The sequence below is a fragment of the Panulirus ornatus genome, chromosome 2 (assembly GCF_036320965.1).
Source record: "Panulirus ornatus isolate Po-2019 chromosome 2, ASM3632096v1, whole genome shotgun sequence".
NCBI classification, from domain to species: Eukaryota; Metazoa; Arthropoda; class Malacostraca; order Decapoda; family Palinuridae; genus Panulirus; species Panulirus ornatus.
This window is the reverse complement of record NC_092225.1, coordinates 70,999,994-71,024,123: the sequence shown is the minus strand read 5'-3', so window position 1 is coordinate 71,024,123 and position 24,130 is coordinate 70,999,994. Positions and strand designations below refer to the sequence as shown.

At 39.1% G+C, this 24,130-nt stretch overlaps 1 protein-coding gene across 10 annotated transcripts in view; it reads left to right on the top strand.

Moving 5' to 3' along the window:
* The window catches only part of sif (still life), a 1,536,257-nt gene that overhangs the window by 1,084,705 nt on the left and 427,422 nt on the right, over positions 1 to 24,130 (top strand). For all 10 annotated transcript variants that reach the window (XM_071677265.1, XM_071677235.1, XM_071677256.1 and 7 more), the window contains one exon: positions 18,875 to 18,989. In XM_071677265.1, the coding sequence (XP_071533366.1) occupies positions 18,875 to 18,989 (115 nt within the window). The remainder of the gene's footprint in view (positions 1 to 18,874; positions 18,990 to 24,130) is intronic.

Below are 24,130 nucleotides of genomic sequence, written 5' to 3'. Positions count from 1 at the left end.
AGTAATTAAGTTTATTTGGGTAGTTGTTGATTGTTTGTGGTTGTTAGACAGCCATTGATTTCTCTAACTCCTCTGTTTTGCATAGTTTCCATCTTTGTTGTATTTCTTTTTAACTCGGTGGATAATCAAGCAGATGATGTGTAGTTTAGAGTGGATTAGATGAATTATATGACAGTATAATCAATAGTTTTCAATGTGCTCTCTGGATTCAAGTTTTTTCGTTTATGATGATTACCAGATCCTTGATGTTAACTATAATTCTATCTATCTAGATCTATGATGCCCATTTCCTTAACAAACTCCCTCAAGGGGGTGGCCACAGTAAAAATATCTTCATAACTGGAGAACTCCAGTGCCACTTGTTAGCCTTTACTCTGTTCTTTTCCTGTAGGGCTTTTCTATGCAGGTGCTGAATTAGTATTAATTGTCCAATATTCTTTTATTTAATTTCCCTTTGTTCCATTTTTCTTTTCTGCTCAATTGTATATGGCATTCAGACATCTCTGCATTTGTCCTAGGTTTTCTTCATTTTCTAGTGTTATACACTCGTGTCATTTGCAAGACCTCTGACTATACTCTTGCATTCATATGTATGGCAGATATGAAAACAAAGAGAATTGATGTTAATATTATTCCTTGCAGGAAACCTGAAAGCTTTCCTTCATCAGACACATTTCCATTTCTAACTTTTCTAAATTCTCTGTTGGTCAGAAATTCTTTGGTCTATTTTCCTATTTTTACTTTTATTTTTTTGTGTTTCTTCTTTCTCTGTTATTACAGTATTCCATAATTTACTTTGTCATATGCTTCTGCAAATTCAGAAAACAGCATTTGACAAAATAATCACCCTAAGCAACATCCTAAACCTGAAAACATCTCAGCAAGGTAGATATAGAATCTTTAAGTCAACTGTAATGCTGGAACTATATAAGAAGCCACCAGATAAGAAGATATGAATGCCCAGTGAGAAAGTTAGAATGCTTATTTAATGCAATAATTGGAGAATTAAGAATTTTATACAAAAAGCAAGATATATGTTGAGAAAAGGAGTGGCAGTCGATAGAAACAGCATTATCCAATAAGCAAATAGAGCAGTGAGCACCAGGGCTTACCCTTGCATCATGGCAAAATCTCGCTTTAGGCACTCATAGATAGATAAACATATGATAAACAATACTTCACATCCTTTCTTAAAAAGTTTCTTGTGTATCTTTTTGTTATGACCTCTGGTTACTCACTCATTGCAGCTCATGAAAAACTGTTCTTTTTTTGATGTCATCCAACCAATTTAGAAACCTAAAGCCTTTAATCAGGTCACCCCTAGCCTTTCTTCCATGATGGACGAATTTGTGTTCCTCAACCTTTTTCACAACTTGGCTTTCATTCCACGTTCCTTCTCTAGACTCTTTCAAATCTTTGCGAGTAGTTTACCAAACATTTCCTTATCCATATACTTGAATGTAATTCTAATGAGTGCCTGCAGACAGTTTGCTTTCTTAATAGTTTTCCTATTCTGGAGCTTTGTGAACTGGTCAGGCATAGTTTTGACTCTTAGTATTTTCCACTTACAGATTCCTGTAGCTTATTTCCTGCTAGGTGATCACTGCATTGAAGCTTTCTTTTACTGTGTCCCATCCACATTATTTTGGATTAAATATCCTCAACCATTTATTGGACCAATCTTGGAATTTGTTTTGTTCCTTTGTAAGATGACAGTAATCTTCATTGTTCTCTACTTCATTACCTAGGCATCATGTGCAGTATATTCAGGTAAGAGTCCTAACCATCAGGCAAGTCATTTATGTATACCAAGAAGAGCAGTAGGCCCAAAACTGGGACCTGCAGCACACAAGTGGTAACCTTAGTTCATTACGAGATTGCTCCTCTAACCTGTATCCTTTGCTTCCCTCCACAAAGGTAATCTAAGGTGCTTCTTGAAAGGTCATGCTGCTACCATAGTTGCCAATGCCATTACTTAGTGGTGGTGTTTACATTTTTTCCCACCAGGCTCAGTTTCTACCTGTTGTGACAGTGATTCACACTCATTACATGTGATGATTTTGTATATTTTCTGCATCTTACAGCTGTGGCATGTTTTTAACTAGATTTCAGAGAACTTTCCCTCTACAAAGGAGTGTAACATAGGTGAGCTGTAACAGCACTGCATTGCAGAATAAGCATCGATAGACAGCTGGTATAGATTAGAGAATACAATTCATCAGTGCCATTAAAGCTAAAAAGAAAGCAATGCAAGTTTTTTGCTGAATCAGAATCGGAAAAAGCTGATGTTATGCAAAAGACTGTAGTAAACCTAAATAGAGCAGTTAGGTACTATACTGTGTAAGTGGTTCAAACTGAAACTATCTCAAGGTGCACCAATTTGAATTCAGATCTGACCGAAAAACTGAAGATTGATATAATAAAAAGCATCTATTTGGTCCTTGTTATTCATCCAAGAACATTCCACGGAGAGTAGTAGGTCTTGACAATAATTAGCATAAGATCAATGCAGAGGGTACTAATGAACACTGCTTCAGATGCATTTTGCTTCAATAGGAAGCAACTAGAAACTTCATTTCTTGCTCTCACCAAAGGAGACCCAATAGAGTGAGTTTTTGGAATCTAAATTCATCATTGATCATATTTTAACTAGTACATATATTGTTTCAGCTGTACAATCATACATTTTCTCCCATCCTATCATTTCAAATACATCCTACTTGGCCATGCCATATTTATCTTGCCTGCATTATTTCTTCACAAATGTTTAGAATTCTACTGTATTATGCCAGTTCTTCATCTTTGTTTATCCCTTTTTTCACCATTCTCCACCTGGAAAAGTTAGACTTTTTTTTTAAGAGTTGGAAAATGAGGAGCCAAGTGAGTAGTGCTCATCAATCTCAAAGGCTTAGGCCAGGGTGTCTGAATGTGCTTGGAGGTGACCAAGATGAGAAGGGAGAGATAGGTAATATGTTTGTGTAAAGGAATCTAAATAGTCTATCCCTGAGTGAAGTAAAGCTCAAGGTTAAAGGGGAAGAATGGTTTTGGAATGTTTAGGGATTAAGTCTGGTTATTGGGGGGGGGGGAGAGCTAATGAATTACTATTCCTGCTGAAGGAGGAGTTGTGTGCAAGAAGGTGAGCCCAGACAGATGTGGATTAAAGGAAGAAAGAAAGGCAGTTGTTTTGGAGGGAGCTGAGTGGGAATTGCCTATTGTAATTACCTTTTTGTACTGTATGGGAAGGAAGTTTTACGCTCGTGAAGTCCCATCTCATGAACTCTCTGCTTTCATACGTCCTCTTGAATTCATTTATGCTGTCTGCCTTAACCATGTCCTCAGCCAGTCTGATCCAATTTTTCCACCATTTGTGCTATAAAAGTATTTCTTTGCATCCTAAGGTATTTTACAAGTTTCTTACCTATTTTCATGTTATTTCCTGTGGTTCCTCTCTTTACATCTCTCAAAGTACTGTCTTCTGTTCACTGTTTGATCCCTTGTAAAAACTTAAAGGTTGTGGTCAGGCTCCTCCAGGATGAGTAAATTTAAAGGCTCCAGCCTTTTCCTGTAGCTTAAATCTCTTAATTCTGGTACCGTCTTTGTCACCCTCCTCTGAACCTTCTCTGAGTTCTTTGTACTCCTTAGATGGAGTAACCAAACCTGAGAAGCATATTCTAGTTTTGACCTTAAGTAAGATGGAAATAGCTAGCAAAACATTTATTTTATCCCTATACTTGACATCTATTCTGATATTTACTGAGAGACAATTTGTATTCATATATATTCTCCTGATGTGGGACTCTGGTGACAGTTTAGGAACGAAGTCTACTCCCAAGTCTCTCTCACACGTAGAATGTTGAAGCGTACTTTCTGTTAGGTAATAATTATATTGAGGCCATCTTTTGCTGTGTCCCATCCTTATTACTTTACATTTGCTAGGGTTGAATTTCATCATCCATGTTTCAGACCAGTGTTGGAGTCTGTCTAGGTCCCCCTCTCAGCTGATGCAATTCTCTTTGCTTTTCACTTCCTTCATGACTTTTGTATCATCTGCAAACATGTTCAGGTAGGATTTCTTAACTTCAGGCAGGTCATTAATGTGTATCATAAGGATTAATGGTCTCCTTGTATGATTATCAGTGGATTAAAGTAAAGCTGTGCAGATGTATCCCTATATATTGGAGATCTGCATGTCATATAATGATAGTTATAGATGTATTTTTGAAAAAATTTATGGTGAACCTATTAACTTTTAGTTGTAGTGTTAAGTAGGGTGCTTGTTATTGTACTGTTATTAATGGAAAAACTTATAACCTTGCAGATTTGTTTCATACATACTGAAGATGTGCTTCTGACATTATGGTGGCCATTAATGAAATTTTACAAAGATTATCATGTGCTGAAGTAATTTTTCAGCCTTATTTCTAAGTACGGTACTTATTTTGTTTAATCAGCTCTTCTTACAGTTTTTATCTTAATTATGCCTAAATTTTGCATATTGAGTACATGCATACTGAGGATATGCATGTGACATTCTGGAAGCCATAAATGGCTTTTTACTAAAATTATCATGTGTCGAAGATATATATTTCCCTCTATCCCTTATGTTCTTAACTTATTACTTTACTGTCTTCAAGAATATTCATATTCTATATCCAGACTCTGTTTATATAACTCATTTCTCAGGATCTTTACTTTTACTTTTATTACTGTATCATGTATATTTAGTCCAAAACCATGTATTATAAGATACTAATCAGCATGTTACTGTCAATTGATTTGTTACTAGTAAGCCCTCATGTGCTCATTTCATCAGTTATACACCCTGCACACTCCCTGTTACCAGAAACTTATTATTTTGTATTTTTTATGATGCCTGTGCTGTATGTATATCATGTGTATTTAGAGATGCAACATTGACACCCATGAATGCATGTATATCACATATCCTTTCACATTATCGTTCCTTTTGGAAAATCAGAACAAGGTGTTAGGTAAATTGAATGAGAATGCTGTCACTGATGCTAAAGTATCTGAAAAAGAAAACATAGTATCAGTAAACTATCTCAAGTGAAAATTACTGGGACCTGTGGAATGTCAATTGCAAAATTTTGGTAAATGGCTTTTGCATTGCCAATAAACAAAGGTGGATCCAATCTGCTGTTGAAGCAATAAGTAGTGTAAGTTTGATCTCACATTTAATGAAAATGTATGATTAGAGTGATTTAGAAACATAAAAACACCTGATTAAGAGTGACTTTATTAGGGAAGGCCAGCATGGATATGTACCTGATTAAAGAACACAAACAGCTACTGGTTCACAAAAAAGATATGAAATGCTGGTACAAGGAATAAGATTGAAAGACTGTTTTACTTAACTTTTCTAAGGCCGACAAAATATTATTATATAAAATAGTGAAACAAAAGATCTATGTGTAACAAGATATCAAAAGTAGCAAATGAAATTTTGTCTGATTAAGGGAATGTTATATTGGGTATGCCAAAACAAGGAATTAATTTCATTGTTTTAATTACAGTGATATAAGACATTGACAAATAGGCAAAAGAAAGTATAGCAAGATGTTTTTCAGGTTCTGATAAGGGTGATAAGAAAATCCAGGAGAAAATGCAAAAAGAATTAGATATGATTTGTGAATGGGCTGGGAAGAACTTGATGTAATTCTCCAGTGAATTTCGGAACTATTAAGTTTTGGACTGATTAACTGCATTGTACTGGCAAATTACAAAGAACCAATGGGAAATTTATTGCTTGTTAAGAAAATGATAAGAACCTGGGAATAATCGTGAATGAAAAATTGGCAGTTGATCACATTGAAAAAATTTGAATTGGCAATTAGTGTAATGAGAGCTTCTGCTGAGGATGAAAGAAAACTGGTGGTGAAATTGCTTCATGTGTATATGAGAAGCATATTTGAATGCACCCTTTTTGTATGATCACCAACAACACAACAGAATGGCAAGAGATGAGACTAAGTAAAGCAAGAGGAGTAGGTGAGGAATGGGAGGTATTTAGGCAAACGGTGCTGACATTTGCATTTGGGCAGTACTCACAGGGCGTACAAATGATGGGAAAGTATAAAGAGAAAGTGGCAGGAGGTCTAAAGGAAGGTGCAGGGTTTGAAAAAGAGAGTAAATGTGAGTTGGGTTGAGCGATTATATATATTATCAGTACATTTTAAGTAAGTAGGAGAGATGGCCAGAGAGCGTTATTGGATTACGTGTTAATTGACAGGCACGCGAAAGAGAGACTTTTGGATGTTAATGTGCTGAGAGGTGCAACTGGAGGGATGTCTGATCTTGTGGAGGTTAAGGTGAAGATTTGTATGGGTTTTCAGAAAAGAAGAGTGAATGTTGGGGTGAAGAGGGTGGTGAGAGTAAGTGAGCTTGGGAAGGAGACTTGTGTGAGGAAGTACCAGGAGAGACTGAGTACAGAATGGAAAAAGGTGAGAACAATGGAAGTAAGGGGAGTGGGGGAGGAATGGGATGTATTTAGGGAATCAGTGATGGATTGCGCAAAAGATGCTTGTGGCATGAGAAGAGTGGGAGGTGGGTTGATTAGAAAGGGTAGTGAGTGGTGGGATGAAGAAGTGAGATTATTAGTGAAAGAGAAGAGAGGCATTTGGACGATTTTTGCAGGGAAAAAATGCAATTGAGTGGGAGATGTATAAAAGAAAGAGACAGGAGGTCAAGAGAAAGGTGCAAGAGGTGAAAAAGAGGGCAAATGAGAGTTGGGGTGAGAGAGTATCATTAAATTTTAGGGAGAATAAAAAGATGTTCTGGAAGGAGGTAAATAAAGTGCGTAAGACAAGGGAGCAAATGGGAACGTCAGTGAAGGGCACAAATGGGGAGGTGATAACAAGTAGTGGTGATGTGAGAAGGAGATCGAGTGAGTATTTTGAAGGTTTGTTGAATGTGTTTGATGATAGAGTGGCAGATATAGGGTGTTTTGGTCGAGGTGGTGTGCAAAGTGAGAGGGTTAGGGAAAATGATTTGGTAAACAGAGAAGAGGTAGTAAAAGCTTTGCGGAAGATGAAAGCCGGCAAAGCAGCAGGTTTGGATGGTATTGCAGTGGAATTTATTAAAAAAGGGGGTGACTGTATTATTGACTGGTTGGTAAGGTTATTTAATGTATGTATGACTCATGGTGAGGTGCCTGAGGATTGGTGGAATGCGTGCATAGTGCCATTGTACAAAGGCAAAGGGGATAAGAGTGAGTGCTCAAATTACAGAGGTATAAGTTTGTTGAGTATTCCTGGTAAATTATATGGGAGGGTATTGATTGAGAGGGTGAAGGCATGTACTGAGCATCAGATTGGGGAAGAGCAGTGTGGTTTCAGAAGTGGTAGAGGATGTGTGGATCAGGTGTTTCCTTTGAAGAATGTATGTCAGAAATAGAAAAGCAAATGGATTTGTATGTAGCATTTATGGATCTGGAGAGGGCATATGATAGAGTTGATAGAGATGCTCTGTGGAAGGTATTAAGAATATATGGTGTGGGAGGCAAGTTGTTAGAAGCAGTGAAAAGTTTTTATCGAGGATGTAAGGCATGTGTACGTGTAGGAAGAGAGGAAAGTGATTGGTTCTCAGTGAATGTAGGTTTGCGGCAGCGGTGTGTGATGTCTTCATGGTTGTTTGATTTGTTTATGGATGGGGTTGTTAGGGAGGTGAATGCAAGAGTTTTGGAAAGAGGGGCAAGTATGAAGTCTGTTGAGGATGAGAGAGCTTGGAAAGTGAGTCAGTTGTTGTTCGCTGATGATACAGTGCTGGTGGCTGATTCACATGAGAAACTGCAGAAGCTGGTGACTGAGTTTGGTAAAGTGTGTGAAAGAAGAAAGTTAAGAGTAAATGTGAATAAGAGCAAGGTTATTAGGTACAGTAGGGTTGAAGGTCAAGTCAATTGGGAGGTAAGTTTGAATGGAGAAAAACTGGAGGAAGTAAAGTGTTTTAGATATCTGGGAGTGGATCTGGCAGCGGATGGAACCATGGAAGCGGAAGTGGATCATAGGGTGGGGGAGGGGGCGAAAATTCTGGGAGCCTTGAAGAATGTGTGGAAGTCGAGAACATTATCTCGGAAAGCAAAAACGGGTATGTTTGAAGGAATAGTGGTTCCAACAATGTTGTATGGTTGCGCGGCGTGGGCTATGGATAGAGTTGTGCGCAGGAGGGTGGATGTGCTGGAAATAAGATGTTTGAGGACAATGTGTGGTGTGAGGTGGTTTGATCGAGTAAGTAGCGTAAGGGTAAGAGAGATGTGTGGAAATAAAAAGAGCGTGGTTGAGAGAGCAGAAGAGGGTGTTTTGAAATGGTTTGGGCACATGGAGAGAATGAGTGAGGAAAGATTGACTAAGAGGATATATGTGTCGGAGGTGGAGGGAACGAGGAGAAGTGGGGGACCAAATTGGAGGTGGAAAGATGGAGTGAAAAAGATTTTGTGCGATCAGGGCCTGAACATGCAGGAGGGTGAAAGGAGGGCAAGGAATAGAGTGAATTGGATCGATGTGGTATACCGGGGTTGACATGCTGTCAGTGGATTGAATCAGGGCATGTGAAGCGTCTGGGGTAAACCATGGAAAGCTGTGTAGGTATGTATATTTGCATGTGTGGACGTATGTATATACATGTGTATGGGGGTGGGTTGGGCCATTTCTTTCGTCTGTTTCCTTGCGCTACCTCGCAAACGCGGGAAACAGCGACAAAGCAAAAAAAAAAAAAAAAAAAAAAAAAAACCATTTTAAGAAGAGAGATGTTTTGGAAGAAGGTTGATAATTTGCAAAAACAAAATGATAGGACCATCAGTGAAGGGGAAAAGGGGAAGTGGTAACAGATGGTGATGAAGTGAGGAGGTGGTGGAGTGAGTATTTTGAAGGATTTTTGAATGTGTTTGATGATAGGGTGGTATGCAAAGTCAAAGAGTCATTGAGAGTGGTTTGGTGAAGAGAGAGGAGAAAGTTGAAATGTGGAAAGGCAGCTTGAGGGGATAGTATTGCTGTTGAATTAACTAGGAAAGGTGGTGAATGTGTCGATGATTGGCTTGTATGGATTTTCAGTGTAAGCTTAGATCATAGTGAGGTGCCTGAGGATTAGCAGATTGCATGCATAGTGCCACTGTAAAAAGGCAAGGGGGATAGAGGTGATTGTTCAAACTAGAAAAGTGTAAGTTTGTTGATTATACATGTTAAGTTGTATGGAAAGGTAGTAATTTAGAAAGTGAGGGCATGTACAGAACATCAAATGAACATTGTAGTTTCAAAAGTGGTAGAGGATGTGTGGGTCAGGTGTTTGTAGTGAAGAATGTGTGTGTGAGCAATACTTAGAGAAATGTTTGGATTTGTATGTGGCACTTATGGATCTGGAGAAAGCATATGATATGGTTGATAAAGATGCCTTGTGGAAGGTGTTAAGAATATACAGTGTGGGAGGAAAGCTGCTAGAAGCAGTGATTAGTTTTTATCAAGGGCATAAGTTGTGTTTGAGTAGGAAAAGAGGATATTGAATTGTTCCAAGTCAACATTAGTCTGTGGCATTGGAGTGTGTTGTCACCATGGTTGTTCAATTTGCTTATGGCTGTGGTAGTGAGAGGGCCTGGGAAGTGAGTCAGTTGTTTTTTGCTAATGGTACAGCACTGGTAGCAAATTTGAGTGTGAAACTGCAAAAGCTGGTGATTGACTTTGGAAGAGTGTGTGAAATGATGAGTTTGACAGTAGACGTGAACAAAAGTAAGGTTAAGTTTATCAGTGCTGAGGGGTCAGGTTGGGATGTGAGTTTGAATGGAGAAAAATCGAAGGAAGTGAAGTGGTTTAGATACTTGGGAATGGACATGGCAGTGATTAGAACCATGAAAGTGGAAGTGAGTACTATATAGTATGGGTTAGGGGGCAAACCTCTAGGAGCAAAGAAGAATTTGCGGAAGATAGGTCATTATTTAGGGGCAAAAATAGTGATGTTTGAAAGTATAGTAGCCCTAACATTATTACAAGGATGTGATGCATGGGCTACTGATAAGACTGAGCGGAAGAGGTGGATGTATTGGAAATTAAATATTTGAGGACAGTATGTGGTGTGGTGTGGTTTGATCAATTAAGTAATGAAAACATAAGAGATAGGTGTGGAAATAGATAGAGAGTGGTTGAGAGAGCTGAAGAGGTTGTGCTGAAATCGTGTGAACGTACAGAGAGAATGAGTGAGGAAAGGTTGGCAAAGAAGATACATAAGTCAGAAGTAAAGGGAACAAGGAGAGCAGAAGGATTAAATTAGAGATGGAAGGATGTAATGTAAACCATTTTTTAAGCAATCGGGACCTGAACATGCAGGAGGGTGAAAGGTGTGCATAGGATAGATTTCATTGGAACACTGTAGTATACAGAGATCAATGTGCTGTCATTGGACTGAACCAAGGGATGTGCACCATCCTGAGTAAATCATGGAAAGGTCTGTGGGGCGTGGTTGTGGATAGGAAACTATGGTTTCGGTGCAGTACACACATCCTGAGTAAATCGTGGAAAGATCTATGGGGCGTGGTTGTGGATAGGAAACTATGGTTTCGGTGCATTACACATGACAGCTATAGAATGGATGCAAGTGGATGCAGTCTTTCTTAATTTGTTCCTGGTGCTGACTCGCCAACGTGGGAAATGGCCTCTGTTCTTAACACTACCTCGCTAATGCAGGAAATAGCGAATAGTTTGAAAAAAAAGAAAGAATATATATGGGAGGTGGGTTGATTAGAAAGGGTAGTGAGTGGTGGGATGAAGAAGTAAGATTATTAGTGAAAGAGAAGAGAGAGCCATTTGGACGATTTTTGCAGGGAAAAAATGCAATTGAGTGGGAGATGTATAAAAGAAAGAGACAGGAGGTCAAGAGAAAGGTGCAAGAGGTGAAAAAGAAGGCAAATGACAGTTGGGGTGAGAGAGTATCATTAAATTTTAGGGAGAATAAAAAGATGGGAGCCTTGAAGAATGTGTGGAAGTCGAGAACATTATCTCGGAAAGCAAAAATGGGTATGTTTGAAGGAATAGTGGTTCCAACAATGTTGTATGGTTGTGAGGCGTGGGCTATGGATAGAGTTGTGCGCAGGAGGGTGGATGTGCTGGAAATGAGATGTTTGAGGACAATGTGTGGTGTGAGGTGGTTTGATAGAGTGAGTAACGTAAGGGTAAGAGAGATGTGTGGAAATAAAAAGAGCGTGGTTGAGAGAGCAGAAGAGGGTGTTTTGAAATGGTTTGGGCACATGGAGAGAATGAGTGAGGAAAGATTGACCAAGAGGATATATGCGTCGGAGGTGGAGGGAACGAGGAGAAGTGGGAGACCAAATTGGAGGTGGAAAGATGGAGTGAAAAAGATTTTGTGTGATCGGGGCCTGAACATGCAGGAGGGTGAAAGGAGAGCAAGGAATTGAGTGAATTGGATCGATGTGGTATACCGGGGTTGACGTGCTGTCAGTGGATTGAATCAGGGCATGTGAAGAGTCTTGGGTAAACCATGGAAAGCTGTGTAGGTATGTATATTTGCGTGTGTGGACGTGTATGTATATACATGTGTATGGGGGTGGGTTGGGCCATTTCTTTCGTCTGTTTCCTTGCGCTACCTCGCAAACGCGGGAGACAGCGACAAAGCAAAAAAAAAAAAAAAAATGTTCTGGAAGGAGGTAAATAAAGTGCGTAAGACAAGGGAGCAAATGGAACTTCAGTGAAGGGCGCTAATGGGGAGGTGATGACAAGTAGTGGTGATGTGAGAAGGAGATGGAGTGAGTATTTTGAAGGTTTGCTGAATGTGTTTGATGATAGAGTGGCAGATATAGGGTGTTTTGGTCGAGGTGGTGTGCAAAGTGAGAGGGTTAGGGAAAATGATTTGGTAAACAGAGAAGAGGTAGTAAAAGCTTTGCGGAAGATGAAAGCTGGCAAGGCAGCAGGTTTGGATGGCATTGCAGTGGAATTTATTAAAAAAGGGGGTGACTGTATTATTGTCTGGTTGGTAAGGTTATTTAATGTATGTATGATTCATGGTGAGGTGCCTGAGGATTGGCGGAATGCATGCATAGTGCCATTGTACAAAGGCAAAGGGGATAAGAGTGAGTGCTCAAATTACAGAGGTATAAGTTTGTTGAGTATTCCTGGTAAATTATATGGGAGGGTATTGATTGAGAGGGTGAAGGTATGTACAGAGCATCAGATTGGGGAAGAGCAGTGTGGTTTCAGAAGTGGTAGAGGATGTGTGGATCAGGTGTTTGCTTTGAAGAATGTATGTGAGAAATACTTAGAAAAGCAAATGGATTTGTATGTAGCATTTATGGATCTGGAGAAGGCATATGATAGAGATGATAGAGATATTCTGTGGAAGGTACTAAGAATATATGGTGTGGGAGGGAAGTTGTTAGATGCAGTGAAAAGTTTTTATCGAGGATGTAAGGCATGTGTACGTGTAGGAAGAGAGGAAAGTGATTGGTTCTCAGTGAATGTTGGTTTGCGGTAGGGGTATGTGATGTCTCCATGGTTGTTTGATTTGTTTATGGATGGGGTTGTTAGGGAGGTGAATGCAAGAGTTTTGGAAAGAGGAGCAAGTATGCAGTCTGTTGTGGATGAGAGAGCTTGGGAAGTGAGTCAGTTGTTGTTCGCTGATGATACAGCGCTGGTGGCTGATTCATGTGAGAAACTGCAGAAGCTGCTGACTGAGTTTGGTAAAGTGTGTGAAAGAAGAAAGTTAAGAGTAAATGTGAATAAGAGCAAGGTTATTAGGTACAGTAGGGTTGAAGGTCAAGTCAATTGGGAGGTAAGTTTGAATGGAGAAAAACTGGAGGAAGTAAAGTGTTTTAGATATCTGGGAGTGGATCTGGCAGCAGATGGAACCATGGAAGCGGAAGTGAATCATAGGGTGGGGGAGGGGGCGAAAATTGTGGGAGCCTTGAAGAATGTGTGGAAGTCGAGAACATTATCTCGGAAAGTAAAAATGGGTATGTTTGAAGAAATAGTGGTTCCAACAATGTTGTATGATTGCGAGGCGTGGGCTATGGATAGAGTTGTGCGCAGGAGGGTGGATGTGCTGGAAATGAGACGTTTGAGGACAATATGTGGTGTGAGGTGGTTTGATCGAGTAAGTAATGTAAGGGTAAGAGAGATGTATGGAAATAAAAAGAGCGTGGTTGAAAGAGTAGAAGAGGGTGTTTTGAAATGGTTTGGGCACATGGAGAGAATGAGTGAGGAAAGATTGACCAAGAGGATACATGGGTTGGAGGTGGAGGGAACGAGGAGAAGTGGGAGACCAAATTGGAGGTGGAAAGATGGAATGAAAAAGATTTTGAGTGATCGGGGCCTGAACATGCAGGAGGGTGAAAGGCGGGCAAGGAATAGAGTGAATTGGATCGATGTGGTATACCGGGGTTGATGTGCTGTCAATGGATTGAATCAGGGCATGTGAAGCGTCTGGGGTAAACCATGGAAAGTTGTGTGGGGCCTGGATGTGGAAAGGGAGCTGTGGTTTCGGGCATTATTGCATGACAGCTGGAGACTGAGTGTGAGCGAATGGGGCTTTGTTGTCTTTTCCTGGCGCTACCTCACGCACATGAGGGGGAAGGAGGATGTTATTCCATGTGTGGCGGGGTGGCAATGGGGGTGAGTAGGGGCAGACAGTGTGAATTGTGTGCATGTGTGTGTCTGTGTGTGTATATGTGTGTGTACGTTTGGATGTGTGGGTGTGTATGTTTGCGTGTGTGGATGTGTGTGTGTGTGTGCATGTGTATGGGGGTGGGTTTGGCCATTTCTTTTGTCTGTTTCCTTGCGCTACGTCGCAGGTGCAGGAGACAGCGACAAAGCAAAATAAATAAATGTATATATTTTTATTTGTTTTATTATACTTAATCGCTGTCTCCCTTGTTAGGGAGGTAGCACAAGGAAACAGACGAAAAAATGTCCCAACCCACACACGTACACATGTACGTACATAAACGCCCACACACACACACACACACACACACATATACATACCTATACATTTAAACGTATATATACATATGCATACACAGACATATGCACATGTACATAATCATACTTTCTGCCTTCATCCATTCCTGTCACCGCCCTGCCACACATGAAATAGCATCCCCTCTCCAGCTAGGTAGCACCAGGAACAGACATAAAAGTCCACATTCATCACACTCAGTCTCTAGCTGTCATGTGTAATGCACTGAAACCACAGCTCCCTTTCCACATCCAGGCCCCACAGACCTTTCTATGGTTTACCCAAGATGCTTCACATGCCCTTGTTCAATTCATTGACAGCATGTTAACTGTGATATACTACATCATTCCAATTCACTCTATTCCTTGCACTCCTTTCACCCTTCTGTACGTTCAGGCCCTGATTGCTCAAAATCTTTTTCACTTTGTCCTTCCACCTCCAATTAGGTCTCCTGCTTCTCCTTGTTCCCTCCATCTCGGACTCATATATCCTCTTTGTCAATCTTTACTCACTCATTCTCTCCATGTGTCCAAATCATTTCAACACATCCTCTTCTGCTCTCTCAACCACACTTTATTATCACACATCTCTCTTACCCTTTCATTACTCACTCAATCAAACATTTCTTTTCCAACAATCAAACATTTCCAAACATTTCTTTTCCTCCTCTGCACAACCCTATCAACAGCCCATGCCTTGGAACCAAATAACATTGTTGCAACCACTGTTCCTTCAAACATACCCATTTTTGTTTTCTCAGATAACCTTCTCACCTTCCACACACTTCAATGCCCCCAGAACTTTCACTCCCTCCTCCACCTGTGACTCACTTCTGCTTCCATGGTTCCATCCCCTGCCAAGTCTACTCCCAGATATCTAAAACACTTTACTTCCTCCAGTTTTTCTCCTTTCAGACTTACCTCCCAATTAACTTGTCCCATAACCCTACTGAACCTAACAACCTTGCTCTTATTCACATTTACTCTCAACTTTCTACTCTCACACACTTTACCAAACTCAGTCACCAACTTTTGCAGTTTCTCACCCAAATCAGCCACGAGTGCTGTATCATAAGCAAACAACAACTGACTCTTTTTCCAAGCCCTCTCATCCAGAACAGATTGCTTACTTGCCCCTCTCTCCAAAACTCTTGCATTCACCTTCCTAATCATCCCATCCATAAACAAATTAAACAACCATGGAGACATCATGCACCTCTGATGCAAACTGACATTCACTGGGAACCAATCACTTTCCTCTCTTCCTACTCATATACATGCCTTACATCCTTGGTAAAATCTTTTCACGGATTCTAGCAACTTAACCTGCCACACCATATGCTCGTAAAACCTTCCGCAAAGCATCTCTATCCACCCTATCACATGCCTTCTCCAGATCCATAGATGCCACATACAAATGCATCTGTTTTTCTTAGTATTTCTCACATACATTCCTCAAAGCAAACACCTGATCCACTCATATGACAAAGTGTGCATGGCAAATAATTGAAGACATTGTTTTTCTGAGCTAAAAGCTTAATGATACAGAAGAAACAAAAATTAAATCTACAAGAATCCATGAGAGTAATCAAGAGGCACTAACAAAAATACAAAAGAACCAAGCAAGAAAGTTGGAGAGACTAATGATTTACTAGACAGAATAGAGATGTGGAAGGAGTAAGTATAGAAACCTTTAACCCATAAATTGTTGCCTCTTCTGTGCATGGAGTAAGCATAGAAATCTTTAACCCATAAATAGCTGCCTGCTCTATATTGAAGATATCCCTGTGTGTAGGGATCTCAATAAATCAAATGGCTAATTATTTCATATTTTGACTGAAAATCAGTGACGTACTTACATATGAGTAAAATAGAAATATAACATTCTAGTAGCTCTCCTTTCTTTCTTGTGGAAGGGTTAAAGTTTGCTTGTGTTTGAGGAGAAATTCCCTATAGCATTTATAGCATTACCAGACACACGAGTATACTTCTGAGTTTTCCTATTCCGCTTATTGTTTTACTTTCATTTGGACTGATGCAGACATTAAGGTACCCAAATGCATTAGCATAATAATAGTAAGAAATAATGCGAAAAGGGAAAACTTGCTTGTCTAGCAGTGGGCAGGGGCCAAAGATGGTCCAGCAGCTAGGGGTCATCATACTGTACCATCCAATGCTTTGGTGGCTACTGACCTGTATGTTCAAAAACAATTAGGTCATCATTTGGTTTCGGGTGTTGCTATATTTTGATATTGTCTCCAGTTTTCTACCCACCAATGCCTCGGGCACAAAATTTAAGAGGGTGTTGCTATAGCTGCACCCTGCAGTCAACATTAGTTAGTTTATGTGTGGCTGTCAGAACCCCAGCAGTAGATGGGTTAAAAGAAGGCAAGACAAATGCTTAAAAATCATGCCAGATGAACACAAGATTTACGGTTATATAATCTTTGTAACAACAGCAAAGTACTGTAGTATTAACAGAATCCCGTGCATTGAGCAGTGTGCACTAGCTTTGATTCTTAGGAAAATGCCTTCATGATATTTTATGATAGACTACTCTGTCATACTCGCTGGTTATTTTTCAGACCGTCAAAAATGCATCCTTACCTATGTCATTACATAGTACATAAACAACAGTTAAAGTGATCATAATTTTATAAGTTAAATTTCATAACTTATCACTTAAAGCTAGAATCTTTTGTTAGATTTCATAAACTATCACTTAAAGCTAGAATCTTTGAAGTCATGTATCTTTCCAAACCATTCATCTCTAAATAGTAGTGTTAGTCCTTTGTTTGCATAATCAGGACTCTCAAAGAACCTGGCTGTACACCATTTATTCCGTATGAATTAAAGCAGAACTTTATATATAATTTTCATACCCAGATATTTCTAATTAACCACATCCTTGTATATTTCTTATTCATTCTTTTTTGTCATATTCAACTCATCTCCATGGACTTGGAATTCTTTTTGTGGATGGTTCTAGGCTTGCTGCCAATATTCAAGGCCACATGGACATTTATTGGATGTATATGTCTGCTTTCCTGGGACCCTTAACCTCAACTTTGCAGGCTCATAGGCAGGGATGCTCTTCTCATGGGCATACTCGTTGCTGTCTTACCTTTATATTGTCTATACATCTACATACAGTATGGTGTTTTCCACTTTCCATCATTGTTGCTTCCTCACAAAGTCCTCCACGCATCTATCACCACACACAGCTGTATGCACCATTATATGCTAAGACCTCTCTTAATCCATGGCATCCCATATTCTGTCCCTCTAAAACCTTTAATTTCCCTCTTCCCCATCTTCCCTTTACCTTTTTCTTAATCCTTTCAGCATCCTTCCCTCCTCTAACATGCATACCTCTTCAGAAGTCTATTCTTAATTTTCATGATCTGTTTCGTCGGTTCCATACCCTCCTCTCACATCTTTTCACTTCTCTTATTCCCCCAAAATGATGCAATCCCACATATGTGGATTATGGCATGTACGAGACAAATATGATATAACTCAGTAAGCAGCAGGCTCCCATGACATTCATTATTTTTGCCTATGAAATTTACAAACTCCCTGATTTTATTCCAAGATAGAGGAAGAAATTTGAATAGACCTAAAAGTTATACACATTTTGAGAATAACTTGAAATTTTATGGCACAAATCTCCTTAATGAAATTCAACTTGGATAACATTAAACTTAAACTCTGCTAACTGTATAAATGTATAATACCCATTTCTTAAGATTAAGAAAATCAAACGATATGGCGATCATACACTGTGACAGAGGTGTACTTATAACAAATGACTCTTAAATGAATTTTTTCAACAATATGGACCTTCTTTCATGCGAATACTTAAAAGAATCTTCAAGCAAGAATCATGCATGTATGTAAAATCCATTTGCTTTGCCATTTTTTTCCTTTTTTTACCCTTCTCCCACTCCTTCCTCATAGCTAGAGTGGCTGTGTTGCTATGGAGTTATTCTGCACAAAGCACTTCAGTTAGGAGGCACTTTCATTTTAGAAGCATTATCATAAATAATTCACTGAAAAGTAAGAAGCATTATCACTTGAAATCATCATCATATGTTATGCATTATAAAGGTTACTTACTATGTAAAAAAACATCATTGCCATTTTATAGGAAACACTATGTAAAGAATAGTGGCATAAGAATTATGATAATAGGCTATTGTTTAGGGAGTGTAGTATTTAGTAGACATATGATTATAGAATGGACATCATATAGTGAAAATTTTCATTATATGTTTTCCAAAATACTGAATTCATTCTTCCTCCATCCCTATCCCTGTTTGGAAGTGCTCTTTTGAAATAATTAGAAGATATTCCCAGATAAAGGATTTAAGCTGCTTAGCTCCTTTTAAGAAGTTTCATGAGCACAAACTTACATATGTTAATTACACTGCAATATGTAGATATTCCCTGACATACTGATGATATCTTCGTGACATAACTTTTCCACTTCTACTGGCATAATTATGTTTATTGTAAACTCTTTCCATGCCTCTGACAGAGGAGATTTACGGTAATAATGACCCTGACCAACACAGTCCACTCACTCAGCATAATGACCTGTCATTTAAGTTTACCATAAAGCTGTTAAAATCTTCTCGTAATTTGTGATATAAGGAAGAAGATTAAATGTCATTGGGAGACAGAAAGAAGTCTGCTATCTGGGAGTTAGCACCTCTGAGGGGGAGTATGCTATTAAATCTCATATTCCAGATGACTAAAATAACCTATTTATTTTAACATAGTGAAGTAGAATATCTTGAATTAAAAAGTAGTTTTAAGAGATGTAGTCATACATTAGAACAAGTTATTAATTAAACTATTCCTTATGTCAGTTTCTCATCTGAGCTTTTCTGCTTCCCTCACAGGAATCATCAAAGGAGATGAAATCATGGTTATCAATGGTGCTATTGTCAGTGACCTCGACATGATGTACATTGAAAGTGTTCTGCAAGAGGAGCTTGCTCTTTGCCTCATGATGAGGTAGGAATTATCACACTGTATTTTCATCTTTCATTCTTGCACAAGTTTCCCTTTTGATCTGTTTTTGTAGCTGTCTGTTTTGTGAAGTGTACAACTCATTTTGTAAAGGATACATGACAGTTGTGAACTTGATACTTTCCACTGTTCATGCGGCTTTGAGTCCTTTAGAACCCCATTCTTCAAATAATGCTTTTAATACCATATGTACTTTTTTTTCTGTGGCAGTTCATTAACTTGTCTTATAAGAGTTAGCTCTCTCTGATTCATTTACTATGGATTTCTCTTTTCTGTCTGATACTTTTACTGCCATGTGGTCCAAATCACTTGTTTTTTTTATAATTTCTTTTGCCTGTACTTTGAATTACATATAGTGGATTAGCCTCTTTTCTGAGGAAAACTCATCTAACTTAAGACCTTCATATAATTTATGTTCAAGCCATCGTTTTGCTGCGTGAACTACAGCCGGTAGGCCACTCAGCTTCCTACTTCACTGTTGCTGCTTATTTCCTGTCCTTATTTTCCTGCTACTAAATTCTTTTGAAAAAATCAGTTATTTATATTTATCATATATTGATCATAGCACTATTTTCTCATGTAACTGAATGTTTCATTCTATACCAGAAAAGAATGAAAGATGCAAAGCCTCTTTGAGAATGATTAACTTGGAGTTTTGTATGCATGTTATCAGTCTGTTATAACATGCACTAAGTGGTTTGATACTAATCAATATTGTCATTATGAAGGATTCCCAGACAGGAAGCTTTCATGTGGCAAGTTTCTTTTGATCATTTGTCCCTCCATACATTATATTCATATAAGAGGATATATGTGTCGGAGGTGGAGGGAACGAGGAGAAGAGGGAGACCAAATTGGAGGTGGAAAGATGGAGTGAAAAAGATTTTGTGTGATCGGGGCCTGAACATGCAGGAGGGTGAAAGGAGGGCAAGGAATAGAGTGAATTGGAGCGATGTGGTATACCGGGGTTGACGTGCTGTCAGTGGATTGAATCAAGGCATGTGAAGCGTCTGGGGAAAACCATGGAAAGCTGTGTAGGTATGTATATTTGCGTGTGTGGACGTATGTATATACATGTGTATGGGGGGGGTTGGGCCATTTCTTTCGTCTGTTTCCTTGCGCTACCTCGCAAACGCGGGAGACAGCGACAAAGTATAAAAAAAAAAAAAAAAGAATTATTCCTGATGTTCTCAAGTACAGTTAATAGGTATATCATGAAATATTTTAAGTGCAAGATAAAGCAAGTTAGTTTAGTATTTCTGTCATTCTCATTGTGATGATTTGGTTTCTCCCTTGTTAATAAGAATCTTTGTGTTATGCTTCATCTAGTCCCTTTTGTGTGGGTAGTTTCAATGGTATTTCATTTCCAAAACTGAAATTCAGATTTCTTTAGGGCGTTCCCATTGTTAATTCTCTCAAGATGCTATCTTTTTTTTAACTTTAACTCCGGAGTACTTTTTTCACAGTGTGCTTATTACAAGAAATGATGTAGGAATAGCTGTACAGTAATAATCACATCATTCACACAAGGGTTTTGTCTCCACAAATTACACAAAGCAAAGCATTTTAAAGGGAGTTTTGCAGAACAACTGGGTTACATTTCCAGGCATCTGTCATTATAGCAGAATGTCATTTTATGCGTAATTGGAACCATATTTTGAAGGAAGTTATGCTGCAGAACAGAAATTTTCCCCCCATCTAATTCTCATGAATAGACTATTCCTGAAACATCTTAACTTGTCATTGATATACCACACTCTATTTTACTGTAAATTAAGCTCTCTGATCCAGAGAATGTCCCCATTTCATTGGTAAATCAGATGATATTTAACAATTTTTACTGAGAATGTTGGTGATGAGAGATTGATATGTGGTGTTGGGGTGGGATGAGGATGGAGTGAACTGTGTGGCAAACTTTCCCACACAAGTTTATACATTTTAGTATGTGATGTTTATGTTTGTGGGTGTATTTGGCCATTATATTATGTAGTCTATTTGTCCTAGTAACCATATTTTCTTAAATTTCGCAAAGATTGTGGTTTACTTTATCAAACTTGTTCAGAATTTTGAAAACTTTGATTGTCACCACGAAGTCTTTTTTTTAAGAGGGAAGATATCCAATTGTTTCAGCCTCTCTTCATATGCCAGATTTCTAAAGGATGGGATCAATTTTGTCGCATGTCTTTGTACTTGCTCCAATTTTTCCTCATCTTTTTTATAGTTTGGGAGCCACAACTGGACTGAATATTCAAGGTGTGGTCTTACTAGAGAAATATAAAGTGTGAGAATTGTTTCTGGTGTCTTATAATCTATGTTCTTGGCTATGAAACCTAACATTTGGTTACCAACTGAGTTAAAGAACTATTGGTTCTTTCAAACATGGGTGGGGAAATTCAGAATGTACAATGAATAGTTAGGATTCTACTAAAATTTGTATGCTGTACTTAGGGCTGAAATGTTCATAGTTTAATCCCTCTCAGGATCACTAGTTTGGTTTTTGCCATCATAACTCGGTCTGTGCCTCACCTTGTTTGTCATTTTACTGCCAGTGAGAGGAAGGTCTTGGACAGTAGTAGTACCAACCCCCTCCCATGACCTTTCCCTCTTTGTTTGACCTTCCTTTTTTTCTATTCATTGTACCAACATTTGAGGTCTCTCTAGTAACCTTCCCTCTGTTGAACCCTACTGGAAATAAGTTTGTAAAACATTAGTAGGTTATCTTAGTAGAAGCTACTATGTACCTTATTGTGGTGTATTGCACACGTGTATACCTATCATAATGTACTAGGGTTCTTGAGTAAAGTTTGTCGGTCAGTCAACACCATCTGTCAAGTACCTCTCCTAATACCTTATTACTCTCTGAGAGACAATTGTCTAATGATGTTCTCACTAGTCCCTTTTTCTTATCCAAATATAATCTCTACTCCCCTTCCATTTCCAATGTGATGTTTATGCTTATTCCAAAATCACCTGTTACATGCTTTGAGGACCATGAGTCCTCAAACTTTGATATGTCATTCAAGGTCTGTCTCCCATCTACCACACTTTACCTCTGTTTTGCATTTTGCTTTATTAATTCTACAGATTTTTTATCTTTCTTTGACTGTATAAACTCCTGCCATGAGACTGTGGTATTCTCTCACCTGCAGGCCGAGATCCTCTACTTTGAGGATTTCAACGTTCACCATAGGGGCTGGTTGAATTATTCCCATACATCTGGTGGAGGGATCAAAGCCCTCTTGTTCTCCATTCTCATTGATTTAGAGCAGATTATCTCCCACCTAACCCACAATCCTGACTGCTTTCACCACTCTCCTAATATTCTGGATCTTTTTTTCACCTCGTATCCATCCTGCTTTGAATACACAGTCTTATCCCCAGTTAGTTCATCTGATTACACTCTCATAAGTGTATCCACTTTAACAGCACCTCCCCCTCTGGCAGCACTTTTTAAGTGTAAATACTTGCACCTCAACAAAGGTGGCTGAAGTAATTTATGTAACTTCTCTTCTGACTTTCTGTTGGTAGATTACAGTCTCGTATGTGGTGATGCTTCTGTCTCTGCCAGTTGCATAGCAGAGGTTTTCTTGTGGGAATGGAAGCATTTATCCCCTCATCCTCCAAGATGACCTCTTCTTCCAGTTCATGGTTCAACTGTTCCTATTCTGAGGCCATTCAGACAAGGGATCTGGCATACTGGGCTTGGAAAACTCTCCCTCCTCTGACTCCCATTCAGCTTTTATCACTGCCCATAATTATTGCAAGTATGCCATCCATGAGGCAGAGCATTTCTTTATTTCAAGGAAGTGCAATAACCTCTCCTTGTCATCCACTGATAGGTCCTTCTGCTCTTTAGCTAAGGGCATCTCTAACAATCTCTGTCACTCTACTTTTCCTTCACTTTTCCACTCTGATGGTACTATAGCTCTCTCCCATAGACATAGCAACTCTCTTTGGTTCCTTTTTCTCCTGTGCCATTCATTCAACCCCTGATGCTCCTCTTACTGTAATCTCTTTTTGGACTGTATAAAAAGTGATTCTCCCTCTGAACACAAGCAAGGCCCTAATGGCATCCATCTCCACGTACAGAAAGAGTGTGCCTCAAAACTTGCATCTCTGTTTGCTTGTCTGTTCCATTTTTGTTTAAAAATCAAGATGTTTCTTCTTCTTGGAAGCATGTGTTGATACTTCCCATCCCTAAGAAGAATGATTGTTGTGACCCCTCTACCTGTCATCCTATTGCTTTGACATTTATCATTTCCAAAGTCTGTGAATCTCTCCTCAACTCCCGTATTATTAGACACCGTGAATCTTGCAGTCTTCTCTGTGTATGGTTTGTGTAAGGCAAGATCCTCTGGTGATATCCCTTCCGATCTTACTATCATCGGGTCATCCTCCCTAAAAGATTTTGGGAAGTCTTGTGCAGTTGCCCTTGACATATTCAAAGCTTTTGACTGGGTATGGCATTGGGGTCTTATCTCTAAGCTCCCCTCTTTTGGCTTCCCTCCCTCACTTTGCTCATTCATATCTTGCTTTCTCTCTAGCTGATCTATCTCTGTGGTTGTTGATCGATCTGCCTCCGCATCTATAATTTTAAATTTTTTCAGTGAGTTCCCCTCTTCCACATATAACCAAATGCACTCGATCTGCATCTTGTCTTGACTCAGTTTCCTCAGTAAAGTCAGACTTGGATATGACATCTCGTTGGGTTGGGGGGAAACCTAGCTAAGTTAAATGCCTCAAGACCCAGTTTCTACACATCTCTGTTGAAAACTCTTCACAACTCTCATCTTTCCTTTGATGGTTCTGTAATTCCATCATTTGACTCTGTGAACACAGTTGGTAATGTAAAATCCACTGTTTCTTGAAAACCACACCTTATGGAAATAGCTAAGTCTACCTCTAAGAAACTGTGTGTCCTGTTTAGATGTTGAAATTTCTTTTCTTCTGAACAGTTGTTTTTGTTTATACAAAGGGCTGATATGTGCTTGTATGGAGTACTGCTATCACATCTGGGGTGGATTTAGCTTTGCATCCTTACTTGAGAGTTAAGTCGAAAGTGACCTGACTCAGAAACTCTTCTGGGCTAACTTCAAAACTTGACCCTCATGCACAACACTGCAATG